The 14,397-nt window shown below is 39.9% G+C and overlaps 1 protein-coding gene across 3 annotated transcripts; it reads right to left on the bottom strand.

Moving 5' to 3' along the window:
* Positions 1-1,180: 1,180 nt before the first annotated feature.
* On the bottom strand, positions 1,181-8,968 carry mydgf (myeloid-derived growth factor). 3 transcript variants are annotated; one of them, XM_020613084.1, is made up of 7 exons: positions 8,731-8,968; positions 7,944-7,994; positions 7,780-7,841; positions 7,462-7,543; positions 4,626-4,698; positions 2,817-2,930; positions 1,181-2,702 (listed from the first exon to the last, which is right to left on the bottom strand). In XM_020613084.1, the coding sequence occupies exons 1-6, from the start codon at positions 8,890-8,892 to the stop codon at positions 2,851-2,853; spliced, it is 510 nt and encodes a 169-aa protein (XP_020468740.1). In that variant the 5' UTR covers positions 8,893-8,968; the 3' UTR covers positions 1,181-2,702; positions 2,817-2,850. The 3 variants fall into 3 exon arrangements, with proteins under 3 accessions (XP_020468740.1, XP_020468738.1, XP_020468737.1); XM_020613082.1 differs by having other exon boundaries at positions 1,181-2,705; XM_020613081.1 differs by having other exon boundaries at positions 1,181-2,930.
* Positions 8,969-14,397: the final 5,429 nt, after the last annotated feature.

The raw sequence follows: 14,397 nt of genomic DNA on the forward strand, positions 1-14,397 counted from the left end.
TTTATTGTAAATGTCTTCTTCTGGACTTTGGATTCACACTCTGGGTCCCATGAATGTCTGTGTAAAAGAATTAAGAGAGCTAATGACCAGCTAGCATGGCAAAAATGTTTCTGTTCAAAACAGTTTAATGCACACACACATCAGCTAGCTTCTGCAAGACTGAGCCTATATATTGTCCTGATGGTCGAACTATGAAAGTTCAAAGTAAACACTTCTGCTGGTACCAGATATGAACACTAGTTATGTATACTTAGTGTCTGGATGACAGCATAGTGGCAGCTCTGAGTCTCAGAGACTGAGGAACTGATGGTAAACAAAAACCTATTTTGCTACAGAGACTCATTAAATCTCTGTAGCACAATAACGTTTTTCCAGAAGACCAGAAAACTGGAAATGAGCCTGAAATAGTCACAGCTTTGCCAAAACATGCTTTAATTACAAGTAGGTGACTCCGTGGGAGTTTCTTGGCACAGCTTGTCGTGGTCTTGTTGAACCTCTGCCAGAGTGCTACTACACAACAGCTCTTCTCTACATAAAATTCAGATGTGTCATCATGGCTGTATTTTGCTAAAAATTATGTGTAGTTTTTGCTTCATAGAATTCAAGCCACTGATGCCAATTTGAAAAAGATTAATAATTTTCTGTTGACTTAAAAGATGAATAATTCCCTCCTGGCTCTCTATCTGTAAGCCCCAAAAATCAATGCTCTATACATTCCCATATGTGCCTCTGGATTGAGTAGCTCCTCTCTGCAAAGCCTTTCTCCCCAAACAATGGAAGCTCTTTATCTCATGGAAGCATTTATCAGAGGACGATATATGCTAATTGAACAGAGAATAGGTTTTGAAACCAAATTTTAATAACATTTTATAGTTTCATATGAAGACTCATTTTATGCTAAGAGCCTGTCTTTTTTTCTGCTGCACACAAGCAGAGTTTAAATTAAGAATACATTAGTTGTGGTGTTGAAATTACTGTTGTTTTGGACAGATACAGCAAGGGTATAAAAATGCTCTCTGCCACATTCACTGTGGCCCAGCTCTGACACTGCTCAGAATATTTAATGCCTCCAGGCTGGCACTCAGATTTCTCCTGTCTTTTCATGTTTACCCTAACGAGGCGGTGGGAGGCTCAATCAGATCACGACTGACATAACAAGACAAAAAAACACTGAGTTATCTCCAGAACAGTGACAACATGTCTTTATTGAAACATCCATCACATTTCGTCATGAGCCAGAACAATCAAGATCAAGTAGAAAAAAAAGAAAGGTACAAAATAAGTAACGTCTTGTGTGTGTATGTGTGTGTTTTTATACTGGGTCAGGATCTGGATGCGATTATTTCCTGGAGTGATCCCAGAGGGAGCTTCAATGGTGGCAAGGGGACATATAAACATCCCAGCTGAGCATTCGTTCAGCTCCAGAGGATCGTCTCTAAACAGACCCAGACCAAACAAGGTACGAAAACCTCAGAAAGTAATCAGACCGCAAAATCAAATCAGCACAGTCCTCATATCTGAAATCAATCCCCAGAACTCATCCTCTGGACACTTGTGTGGATCTAAGAGGGTTGGATCAATGTAAGGAAGATGAAGGCAATCCGGCTTGCTACATAAGAGAGCAGAAGGAGGAGAGGGACCTAAAATAATGACGTACTATTGAAACCTGCACAATATCCTAACTGATCCACACATGCACCACTGAAGGATGAAAGCAAAGGGTTGAAGAAGGGCTCAGAAACGTGACTGCATCTTCCTTCTATATTCACTACCAGGCAATTTAGCTTTTTTAATCAAATTTTACATGATATAATCATCAAGTAATCTAAAAACAACAACTAAAATAATGTAATATTAAGAGAGTATGTAGGAAATAAGGGACTTTATGGATGAAAGTGATATTATTTCCTACATGGTTTAAATAATTCAAGTTATTTCCTCCCCCATGTCCCAAACAATGATGTTTTCTTTTATCCAAGTCAGACTGTGTGATCTGACATGTCTGTAAGCCTTTCTGGTGTGGAAGAACTACTGTATGTTGAGTTGTATGTACAAGATGAAAAACATCTTTCAGGCCTTTGTGAGCTCCACAGTTCCCTAGTTTTCTAGTAACAATAACTTCCATCTATATTCCTCAGTGTATCCTGTATATTGTTCTCATAATACCATGAAGCTGGTATCCGCTCTACTACAAAACATTACTTATGGCCAAAAAAAGCACCAAACAAAAACTTATCACAAATAGCACTGATTTATGATGTGGGGGCGATCAAATGTGGAGCTTGCAGTGATCAGGGACAGATAAAGATAAAACCAACAGAGAAATGGAGACAGAAACTGAGGCATTCAACTTAACAACAGTTCACAACAGAATGAAACAGAGAAAAGTGTCATTTTTTTATGTGGGGGAGATGACGATATTGGGTATTACTTACTTTCCTCTCAGGATTACACAAGATGGATAAATCCTGTCCCAACTCTAAATGCGTTATCTATATTCTAGTGGCCCCCAGACACCAATCATTTATATATTCACATACATTCCCTTTGGATCAGAGCAGATTTATTATCTGTAAACCTTATATCCTCACATATTAACAAACAACTATGGAAGCACTTTTTCTAATGGCAGAATTTTAATCAGGACATTATGTGTCTGGAAACCTCACTGTTTTATTCTTTTTATCCCAAGTAGCACGAATCTGCTGTGGTAAGAAAATACCAGTTAGTTAATCTACTGACACACAAAGGCAAAATCAATATCCATCTTTCACCGACTTCTGAGCTGAAACACAGAGGCCCAACTCAGAGCTCACCAAGCTGCTCTGACTGGTCAAAGCCTGACCAAGGTTACAGCTCGACGTGTCGTGTCCGTCCGATGGCGGTCAGTTTGGAGAGTTGAGCTTTGAACTTTCCATCGTTATGGGTCACTAGAAGTGAGAAGAGAGAGTTAATTACTGTCACTGACATGATTTAAAACAAAAACAAGGACACGCTGCGTGAGTGATGCAAAGCACCTGAACCCATCCAGCATCATCTAACCACAGGGCTGCAGAGGCAGCACTCTCACACCTGCCGGTTCGGTCCAGCCTGTGCTGCATATTGGCAAATATAGTAATAGCAGCAGAGATCAGACCTACACACATAGATGTATGCCATCTACAGATAAGGACAATAACAGCTGCTGCAATTGTGACACTTGTGCCACCTGCAGGCAATGAGTGCTACAGCTGCATTTGTTTTCTTTTGGTTGAATGCTTCGCACATTTGACCTGAAAACTTCAATAATTCCATTCAAATGAGCCCATATTCTGCTGAATAAGGAATACATTAGTGTTCAACCTGCTCACTGATTATCTTCAGATTATTTTGGACCAAAGAGGCCTTAATATTTCAATATGAACATGGATGTTACTTTATTAATTCACAAACATCTGTTATTTTTTTTAGCAGAGCTGAATGGTAATTATTTCCACAGTCCAATAGCACTTGTCCAATGTTCATGTGGCTGAAAATGTTAAAGGAATAGTTTGGCATTTTAGACTGAAAGACTGAGCTGAGAAGAGTGATATCCATCTCATTTCTGTGCAGCGAGTTAGCCTAGCTCAACATAACGTCTAGCAATGAGTGGAAAGAGCAAGAGAATGGGGAGTTAACACTGACTCACATGGATTTCAGAGCTTACCCCAACCTTAAACCAAGTCATCACTCTAAAATTCAATGCTGAATCATGAAAGGGGCCAGCATGCGGTACCCACGTGGAACAAATGTTATAAAAGCAATAACTATTACTTTCTCCGGCTCTGAAGCTAAAATTTCGCAAATTGGAGGGCAGCCATCTTTGAATTTTTTTGATTGGCTCATGTCCCATCTGCTCACATGAGGGTGGCGGGGTTTATGACCTATACTGCAACCAGCTACCGGGGGGGGGATCGACTTGTGGTGGCTTCGCTTCTGGGGGCTGTCACATTGTCCATCAGTACATCCCAAGTCTCATATACATTCATGTTTCCCTGCAAACATAAGGCGCAAGAAAAAAATAAGAGAGAGGAATTAGGGAAACTTAAGACTTTCTTTCCTCCAATCCTCCATCTGTCAGTGGCTAAACAGCTCCTCTTGAAGAGAGCCTACTAAAAATCAATATTTTTAGTTTGTGAGCCAGTTTGATGACATACTTTCCTTCTAAAAAGCCATTTATCTACTGTAATACTATGAGGCCTAGAAATGATGAGTTTTCCATATAAGAGATCATCCTAAAGTCTGTGATAGTTGGTGGGCCTGGAGTCTGTAAGCCTCTGCACTGTAGTACCTAATCTGCTGAAAATGGCAGTTACAGTAAATTGGCGTGTAGTGTGACTTGTCAAATCCTGCTAATCACAGTCTGGAACTGAAGCCACAGTGGGGATCTGTGCAGAAACTGAATAACAACAAATAATGCTACAGGGACAAATAGCAACCCACTCACATCTGGAGCATATGCTTTAGAGGAAAATCAGCAGGGAACTTGCAACATGATGGAGTCACAGAGGGAGGCAGAGAAAGACAGAGAGTGAGAGTGAAAAAGAGATTGACATGGCGAGCAGAGGGGGCTGACTGAACACTTGGAAATACAATCAATTTCTCACCTGTTGTGTCTCCTATGGTAAATTCCTCTGGCTTCAAAGGCACGTCACTCTGTCCTGTTGCTGCTGTCTGTGACTAGAGACAAATACAGCAACAGTGAAGAGGAGGAGGAAGAGAGGAAAAGAAACAAGGAGAAAGAAAGAAAAACAAACAAAACAATATGAGAGGCGGAACAGGAGAGGACAATTTTTTGCAACAGATGGGCCAGGGAAGTAGGAGGATGTGACGACAAGGTCAAGGAGATGCTGTGTGGGGGTGGCAGGTGTGTTTATTTGTGTATTCCAGGTTAGTCTCGTCCCATCATTTAGAGAAGTTATTTTCTGTGCATTTGCTTTTTACTTGCAGGGCAAGGAGCCAAAGCAGGAGGAGAAAACAAGCGCTTTCACTAATGACAGAGTGTCAGGACTGTCCTTGCTTGGGGAAAGGAAGCGTGTCAAGGTGTGCTTCACTTCACCGACAACCACATCATACACGTCAGACCTCCGCTAAGTGACTGAGCTCAGACAGAGTCGAGACATTAACCTTCCAGGAAACATTATGTGCAAAGACACGGCAATTCTGAGTTTGACTTCCAGAAGAAATAAAGTTTTTTTTGCTACTTTGACTGTCTCTGCCTGTGTTGCTTTGTCAAAGTTGGCACTAGCTGGGATGTAGCTCAAACCATCATTAGAGGACAATGAATCTAAAAATGTACAGGAACATGTGGAGCACATGATGGGTTTCCATGGAGACATGAGTATTAGAGGTTAAGCAACAGATAGGTCCAAAGTGTAACTGTATTCGAACTGCCAACTCTCATTCGTTTTAACATTCGTGCTTAAATTTAGAGCTGAAACAATCTGTGAATATGAGTATTTGTTGCTTTTTGTCTGTTTTACATCGATGTAAACTGAATATCTTTGGGTTTTGGGCTGCTGATCGCACAAAACAAGACATTTCTAGAGGTCTATTTGGGCTGCTGGAAAATGAGATGCACATTTTTAAACAACTGAGCACATTTTATGAACAAAGCTAATAATTGCTTAATCAAAAAAAAACAAAAAAAAAAACAAGCAATACATTAACTGATGATGAAACTGCATCTGTACTGAAATGCCTCCAGATCTCAGTGCGTTTGATGAGACATTGGTCTGACTGAATTTGGTGGCAGTGGACCTCCAGTTATATATAAATGTTACAAGCATACACATATGGATATCTAGGAAAAAGGCCCACAGTGGCAAACCAATAAACTCTTTCATTACATGTGACGGACCAAGACAACATGGTGACAGCGATATCCATCACACACCAGCTACAATATGCAGTCTTGAAGAGCAAAGTTAAGAAACTGCAGGAAATTTTGCCGTCAGTTTTCCCCCTTACCCTGATAAATGTATTGCTGGTGCACAGGAGGATGGTGCTTAAGTTGCAGGCTATGCAAAAATGTTTGTCAACAATATTTTGCCTTGATATTCCGACATTTGTGCAGACACTGTAAAATCTACCTTCTAAATTTATATGGGCTCAGAATGAGAAGCTTTCATCTCTGTGCTGACAGGGGGCCTGACACAGCGGGGTCATATCAAGGAAAACGCCTTTAGTACAGTTTGACAATGTTAGGTAGTAAAGTCCTGTGAAGTTTTTTTTGCTGTTGGTGTGATTTGGCTTCCAACAAATTACAACTACGCACTACTGTAGTTGGGGGATACATTAGTATTTAACAAGTTGGACCTGCACTGAATTTGGGGTTATAAGTTTGAGTTAGCATATGTTTGATTACCTTTACTCAGAAAACAAGGCAGACACAGATGTAAAAGTTCTGTCCTTATCGCTGTTACAGTCTTATGCAAAAGTTTAGGCACCCCTTGATAAATAACAGATTTTGGTGATTTTTTATTTGAACAGATGTTAACACAGTTTCTCTTGGAAATGGAAAAAATGCACAATATTTTCTGCAAACAGTGATGCATAGTTACTTCTTATGCCATAAATTGAACAAAAATAAAAAATAAAAACATGATTATGGCATGGTGCAAAAGTTTGGGCACCCTAAGAGTTCCAGAGTCTCAAAGTCTCTCACAAGGTTTCAGACCTTAATCAGCTCGGTAGATCTGATGCACAGCAACAGCTGTCATTGGTAAATGCCAATTTCAAAGCTGTACAAATACCTTGACTCTTCAAACCTTGTGCACACACTTGTGGACACCCAGCAACCATGGGTTCCTCTAAGCAGCTGTGTAAGACCCTGAAAATGAAAGTTATTGATGCCCACAATGCAGGAGAAGGCTACAAGAAGATAGCAAAGCGTTGTCAGCTTGCAGTTTCCACAGTAAGAAATGTAATTAAGAGATGGCAGATCAGGGGAACTGTGGAGGTCAAGATGAGATCTGGAAGACCAAGAAAACTCTCGGACAGAACTGCTCGTATGCTGGTCAGAAAGACAAATCAAAACCCCCATTTGACTGCAAAAAACCTGCAGGAAGATTTAGCAGACTCAGGAGTGGTGGTGCACCGTTCCACTGTGCAGCGATGCTTAAACCTGCTATAACTGAATGAGCTTTGCATTAACAATGACGCAAACTGACAGTTTCACATCCTGATATACAAGCCATGTTAAATATTTGTTTTATATTGTATGGTCACCTTAATTCCTATTTTGCATGGTTTGAGCTAGGTTAGATTCATTTTATTACATTACATTCAGCAGCAGTTGGGGGGGGGGGGGCCCCCCAAAACCCAATAAAATAGCAAAAACAAGCAAAAGTCAACCGCTGTTAAGGAACAGGATGAATTCCTGTGAACAGGACAGACAACATTTGCATTTAACAGTTGAGAGTCATGTTTCTTTATACTTACATAGGCATTGGCATATTCAATTTTGGTTCCCTTCAGTTCAGCTTTGAACTGAGTGAAAAACAGGTATGATTTCCCCTGAGGCCTGGCAGAAGTAAAAAAGAAATTAAAAAATATTTGTTGCCAACTTTAAGTCATTTGCTTTCGGGCATGAATACATTTAAATCATGAGAAACTTCGAAACTTTGTCATTTTATTTCACTTCTGCGGCTATCAAAATGAACAAGTCAGCGACTGACTGTGGAAACAGAGACATATTGAACAGATGCTCAGTGGTGACAAACTGAACATCACTGAGCTGAGAGTGTGTGTGTGTCTCACCTCCACACAGAGCAGGAAAAGAGTCTGTCATCATCACTCAGGCCCACACTCATGAGCCATTGCTGTTTGGCACAAAAACAGAAGAATATTTATTCCTAAAACTTGCTGTGATTAAAAATCAATAATATGATGAATCAGTAAATGATCAACGGTGAAAAACTCACCTCATTGGTTCCCCCTTGTGAAGCATAAGTGAATGTGCATTCATACTCCCCCTGAAACATAAAGTGTAACAGTGCTAGTTAGTACAAAGTTAAACCTGCATATTATATTCATTACCAATCAAACACAATAACAGTTTCCATTAATCTACGAACTATTTGTGCCAAACAGATGTGTCTACAGATTGGTACTTTAAAACCACTCATTTTGCACAAAGATAAAAAGGAGCTCCCATTTGAGTGTTTAACATAAACATAAATTCACAGTAGATGGTTTGACGTTCTAGTAAAAAGCTGATGTGTAAATATTGTTATCATACACGGTTGCACTTCATTTAAGTGTGCCAGTTTCACGAGCATGGTAGGTCTTCAGATGGCAGCCAATCACCGGAGCCGCTGTGGCAATCTGACAGCGACGTGTCAGCCTCTCACTGGCTGTGTCGTCATCACACTGCGACTACAAATGATCATCGGAATGTAGTTTTTCCACTTATGTTACTTACATTTTTCTTATATATAGCATATGGCGCAGTATATTAAAAACCTGCCAGTACATGCACAATAAAAAGAATGGCGTGTGTAACTCTGTTATAAAAAATGACGTGTGTCACTACTGACTAATCCATAACAATGAAGCGAATAACAACACACACGGAGAAGCGGATTAGTTGCATTCAAACTCTCTGAGGATGGTAAACATTTTGATTTAGCATAACTGCAGCTATGTGTCCAGTGGCATTAAACGTGTAAATCAATTATGTAAAATAACGAGAATATTCACTTCACTTACAATCCCCTCTGTGAAGGTGTGCACAACTCCTCCCGGCTTTACGTTGAATTCCACCGTCTTCGTCTGTTCAGAAGAAGCATCGGCGAAGACAAATGCTGAAATCAGCACGAACACAAGCATAAATACCAAGTTACCAACACATAACGTCTTTAAGTTGGCCATCTCTTCCTGCTCTGATATGTAGTTGTGTGTATCTATGACTGGCAGCCCAAGTTACTGGGAGTCCTGTCGACTGTGAGTGTCGTCACACTGCTTACTAAAGCAAAAAAACAAAAAACAAGAGTCAAGACCACGTACAGCAATAGAAAATTCGCCACTTTCGGATATAGCTTGGAAATCAACTGAAAATTATACATTTATTAGCTCAATTTTTTAATGGTTATTATTACCATTCATGGCCACACTGTGTCGCCCTCGTTTAACCAAATTAATACTGTATTTTTTATGCTTTTAACAAGACAGGTATTACTACTCATATTAAAATTTTGACCTATATGAGAGCATTACAGTAAGAATCACAGACACTTAAACTGTCAAACATCAAATGTTTGAATTACATTTACTCAAATACTGTACTTAATTTGGAGATCTTTGTACTTTAGCCCGCTAATCCAGCTTTATATGTATTCTATTATGTTTTGGGGGAAAATCCTTTTCCTTCATTGTAAGCTTGTATGTATTTCACTTACATGAAATTTTGGATACTAGACTTACTTTTACGGAATATTTCTATCTTATGGTGTTTCTATCTTTTAAGCTCTGATACTTTTTTCACCATGGTAAACATCAAAGTTCATTTACGACCTTTGAAATAGTAACTTGACAAATACATTCCAAACTGAAGACTGTCTGAGCTCAGATATTAACACATCCATCTCCATGACAAGTGACCAAACTCTGTTAACTGACCTTAAATTTGCATCTTAGTTACTGCCTTGCTGCAGGTCAGGATGTCTTATACAGATGTAAAGGCAATAAGAAAGAGCACACATCTTGTTTTTCTAAATTGACAAACTTTACTGACACTTCTTGTCTCATTGTACATCTCAATTTATGTCCATCGGTTATTTCTCTGCATAAGCACTGAAAGCAGTAATATCCTTGATAAAGTTTAGATAGATGCTATTTACATAACACAAAATAATGTTATTGTCAGTGTTGAGGTTTTACTGCACACTTAACTGTTTGTTCTTATCTCCTTTCTGAGTTTGATTAACAAATAGACTGTGTTTATAACCACAGAAGGTTTGTGGGCTTGTTTGTACTGTGCTGTGTGAGTATTGCATTGAGTGTGCACTGCAGTAAAAAGAGCTCTGAAATAAAACTTGTATGTAATACAATAAGATGATGCTAAGATGATTTGGTATCACATCTTGATTGAGCAACATCTTTTTCCAAACAGCTATGATTTGGAGAGAGATCGCATTTAATTCCAAATTTCAAAAATAACAATAAGTACTTAAGTTAGTAAGTAAGTAAATAAATGCTTGGACAGCTGTTAGAAAATATCTTTGGAAGTGCACCTGATGCACTTACATCTCTTTAATCACATTTACTGTAACACAAAGATGTTTTTGCCAAGTACTATCAAAATGCAAGGCTTATTATAACCCTTGAAGGAATGACTGGCTACGGAGACTTATTGTATTCTGGTCTGTTGTACAAGATGTAATAAACTGTAGGGGTCAACCGTCCACACAAGTTCTCCAAAAACTCCACATGAGCCTGTTACCAAACATGTAATATATTTCAATGACATCTACTGTTCATATATGTTCCTCTCACTTTCACAGTAGAGCTACATTTTGTGTTACAGGAGACATAAGCAGTCTCATGTCTGCTCCTGCAGGTCTGCATATATGTGTTTGTGTGTTTTTATATGTATGCCTCTAGAGCCATAAAGCGTCCTCTTCGTGAAGCTTGTACCAGAGGGGACCCCTTACCTTTGTCTGGCACTCCTGTGTAAAAATCCATAAAACCAAATAAAAATCCTAGTTCAGAACAAAAATAACTGGAGGGTTTCAGGTGAACACTCTGTCCACCCTCCTCCTCCATCACCCTTTCCTTCTCCTTCTCCTCCCCTGTTTGCTGCCTCATCCTGACTGCCTCCCTGCCCAGTCCCACATCCCAGCCCAAAAATAATACAATAACAGGATTAATAACAGCATGTTTTCACTCAGACAACCTGTGGAGCATGTTCTTATTTACACAGCAGGCCCTGGAGGAAAAGTACAGCGGTGATTAGGCACACATTCTTCTATTTCAAACAGGGAAAGCTGTTAAATCTGTAATGATGTGTAAATGGTTAGTCAGGGAGTCCTTGTCCTGGCCTGGTAAACATTGTTTCCTCTTCCAGGATGTCAGAGACTTGGCTGTGTATTACCAGGAGGACAGAAAAATACTCAGTCATTTCCACTGTGCTCACACAGATGGCTTCTTCTCTTTGCTATAAACAAACTATTCTCCAGAAAAGTAAATACAGGCCACATAACCAGACGGAGAAACAGAAGTGAGCACTGAGTTGGCTTCCATGATGAAGCTCCTATTTCAGACTTTACACATACCACAGGGAGCATTAACAAGCAACACTTCAGTATGTCAGTGGTTATATATGTGCAGATTTATATACTGTACACCTGAGTTAGTTTAACACTTGTAATAGTTACAGAGCTACTGCTATGGAGGGGAATCATCTCTGTGGGTGGAACACATCCCATCTGTTCCTATAAAACTCACAATAAAACCCATCTCTGGAGAACCACTCTCTCTGTGATTGTTTGGTTGTTTAACAGCACACCTTGGCATCAGTGGATGACTAGATTGTACTGTTATTAATCTACTCTTGAATTTGATAAGTTTATACACCAATCAGCCATTATGACCACCTGCCTAATACTGTGTACACAGGAGTCAATGCAGCAGTTGGTTGGCACTAGTGTCAGCTCACTGTGCATCTTCTGCAAAACCATGTGCTTCAACAGTTACACTGCCAGGAAGAGCATGAATGTGTCGACCACTCAGTGAGAAACTTATTTAAAAGGAGTGAAAACTGTGGTCATGGAGACAAATTAGAAATTATTAACAGCTGTGATAGACTGGTGACCTGCCCAGGGTGTACCCCGCTTCTCGACCAATGACAGCTGGGATCGGCTCCAGCCGTCCCGCAATCCTCTGCTGGATAAATGGTATAGATAATGCCTGGATGTATATCACCACTAAAGCTGCTGAATGTTTCTTTTCATAGAGACCAATGTACAGTATTTTTCATTTTCAACCATTTTAACAAAGTTTCACATAAAATTGAATCTTTTGAAAAGGATGAATGAAATGTAAAAGTTTAATCTATAGTGGATCATCCTTATCATCAGTGAGCCTTGGGCGTCCATGACCCTGTCACTGGTTCACTGTTTGTCCTTCCTTAGATCACATTTAGTTGGTACTAACCATTGTAGACCGGGGACAACCAGTAAGACCTGCGGTCTAGGAGATGCTCTGACCCAGTCGTCAGCCATCACAGTTTGGCCCTTATCAAAGTTGCTCAGATCCTTACACTTGCCAATTTTTCCTGTTTCCAACACATCAGCTTCGAGGTCTGAATGTTCACTTGCTGCCTAATACACCCCACACACTGACAGGTGTCACTGTAACATGATAATCAATGTTAGACACGTCACCTGTCAGTGGTCATAATGTTATGGCTGATCCATGTATCTGTCTAATGGATGGATGTTGTTCATATAAACACTGGCCTAATGGTGATTATTACACTGTCAGAGTTGGATGAACTACACACACACTCTTCTGCAGATGCATCATAAAGGTGAAATATGTTTTATTCAAACCCACAGATGTTTTGGATTCAAATGTATGACTGAAATAATATTTTATATTAACAATGACTTAAACTTCAAATAACTTTGCTTTTCAGGGCCATCGCCTCAGTGCTTTGGTGTACTTTCCCTGCTCCCATAGCAGGCAGCCTGCTCAGCACCAAGCAGCACATAGAGTTAATGAAGACCTGGTGGAGTTAGTGGAACAAAACATCCAAATATATCCATCTGGAGCTGGTGCACAGAAGATCAGAGCTTAAAATGGCAGATGGCCAGACATATGACTCCACATTAAAGCTGGATGTGTAAATCTGAAGTGATTTGTTAACAGATTCATCATAACAAATTTATAAGTTGACAATACAGTATATCATTTGTTGCCCCAGACAATCAACACAGCTTTAAAATAAGTGTGATATCACTTCATTGGAGCAAGTACAGAGTAACAGAACTACTCTGTATGAAAATGGTGAACAAAAGAATATTTGCATCCAGTTTAAACATCAAAAGGAAATCAAAATGAAAAGGACCATCAGGAGGTTGAAAGGCTCAGTATTGACAATTGTGCAGTTTGTGTCTGTGTCAAGGAACAAACTGACCACCACCATGTGTCACAGTCTCGCCTGTTGGCTCCGATGCTTGTTGACTGCAAGTCTCAGTCAGGCCTTTAAGGCACAGCCTCACAGACAGTCAACCTGTGATAAGAATGGTTTGTGCACTGCTGAGGTCAGCAGTTTGGAGTCAGGTTTTCATGGCTGTCTGCAAATCTGTGGAATTTCTCTCCTCCTTGCCATCTCAGCTCTGCCTGTCCCGCACGCCCTGCATGCTTAGCACGTCGGTCTGCCTTGAGCAAACAACACCTGGAGTGGCCAAGGAGGTTCTGCCCTGACCCACTGTCACACTTGTGTTCACATGAGGGGCTGGCTGACCAAAAAAGGAGTGGGCCCAATATACAGGCCATGTTTGGATAAGAGGATGAATGAAATCCTGGGGTGTGTTAAATTGGTTCGAGCCCAGTGCCATGCAGATATACAGTATGTGGTGCATTGAGTTTTCAATTACTATCTAATACTTTTCCATCTTTTGTATCCATTAACATGCAAACTTGTTAAAATAGCCCCACCTCAACCAGATATAACTCTAAATGCTTCTTACCAATATTATTATTCATCTAGTAATGTTATATATGAAATAAAATATCAGTCACAGGGGGCAATTTTCTGCAGAACATCTACTTCTCCTTTTATATGTTAGATACATTTTGCTGATAATACAGTACCTTTTTACTTTCACCTCTGTGACACTGATTACTTGTACTAAAGTATTTTTACATTATTGTACCTTCAGGATCTGAACATCTTGCACCACTGTAGCGGTGTGTTTTGGTACTTAGCATACAGTAAATCCCATGCTCATTTTAGAATTCTCTAAAACTTTCTTCTAGTTCTCTGGATGCCCCCCATAAAATTCACAAAACAAGAGCTGGTCAGCACCTACAACTCCTTACAACAAACAGGCACATACTGTAACAGCATTTGAGAAGCTCTCAGCAAACTTTGTCAAAAAACAGACAGAGCAGCGTTACAATAATAAGAAAGTGGAGACCTTGGTGGCTTGCTGTGACATGGTGGGCATGTTTGTATGTTGAAGCCAGACTGTGTCAACAGAACAGTGCTCAGAGTCCCTTAACAGATGCTGTACAGTAGCAGGCTGCGAAATTTTCTAATAAACATCCTGAACCTGTTTCTCTTTTTCGTCAAGACTTTGCATAAAAGTTGCTAGAACGTTCCTCTTTACCACAAAAAGGTTTCTGTTGAGGCACAAATCAGGAGCTCCT

Source organism: Monopterus albus, unplaced genomic scaffold (assembly GCF_001952655.1).
Source record: "Monopterus albus unplaced genomic scaffold, M_albus_1.0 scaffold129.1, whole genome shotgun sequence".
Taxonomy (NCBI): domain Eukaryota; kingdom Metazoa; phylum Chordata; class Actinopteri; order Synbranchiformes; family Synbranchidae; genus Monopterus; species Monopterus albus.

Bases quoted from the DNA above. Each gene is read 5' to 3' on its own strand.
- mydgf (XM_020613084.1), bottom strand. From the start codon at position 8,892: ATGGCCAACTTAAAGACGTTATGTGTTGGTAACTTGGTATTTATGCTT. The intron at 7,995-8,730 runs GTAAGTGAAGTG...TTTATGTTTCAG, and splicing joins ACACCTTCACAGAGGGGATT to GGGGAGTATGAATGCACATT. The intron at 4,699-7,461 runs GTAAGTATAAAG...ATTTGTCTCTAG, and splicing joins TTGAATATGCCAATGCCTAT to TCACAGACAGCAGCAACAGG.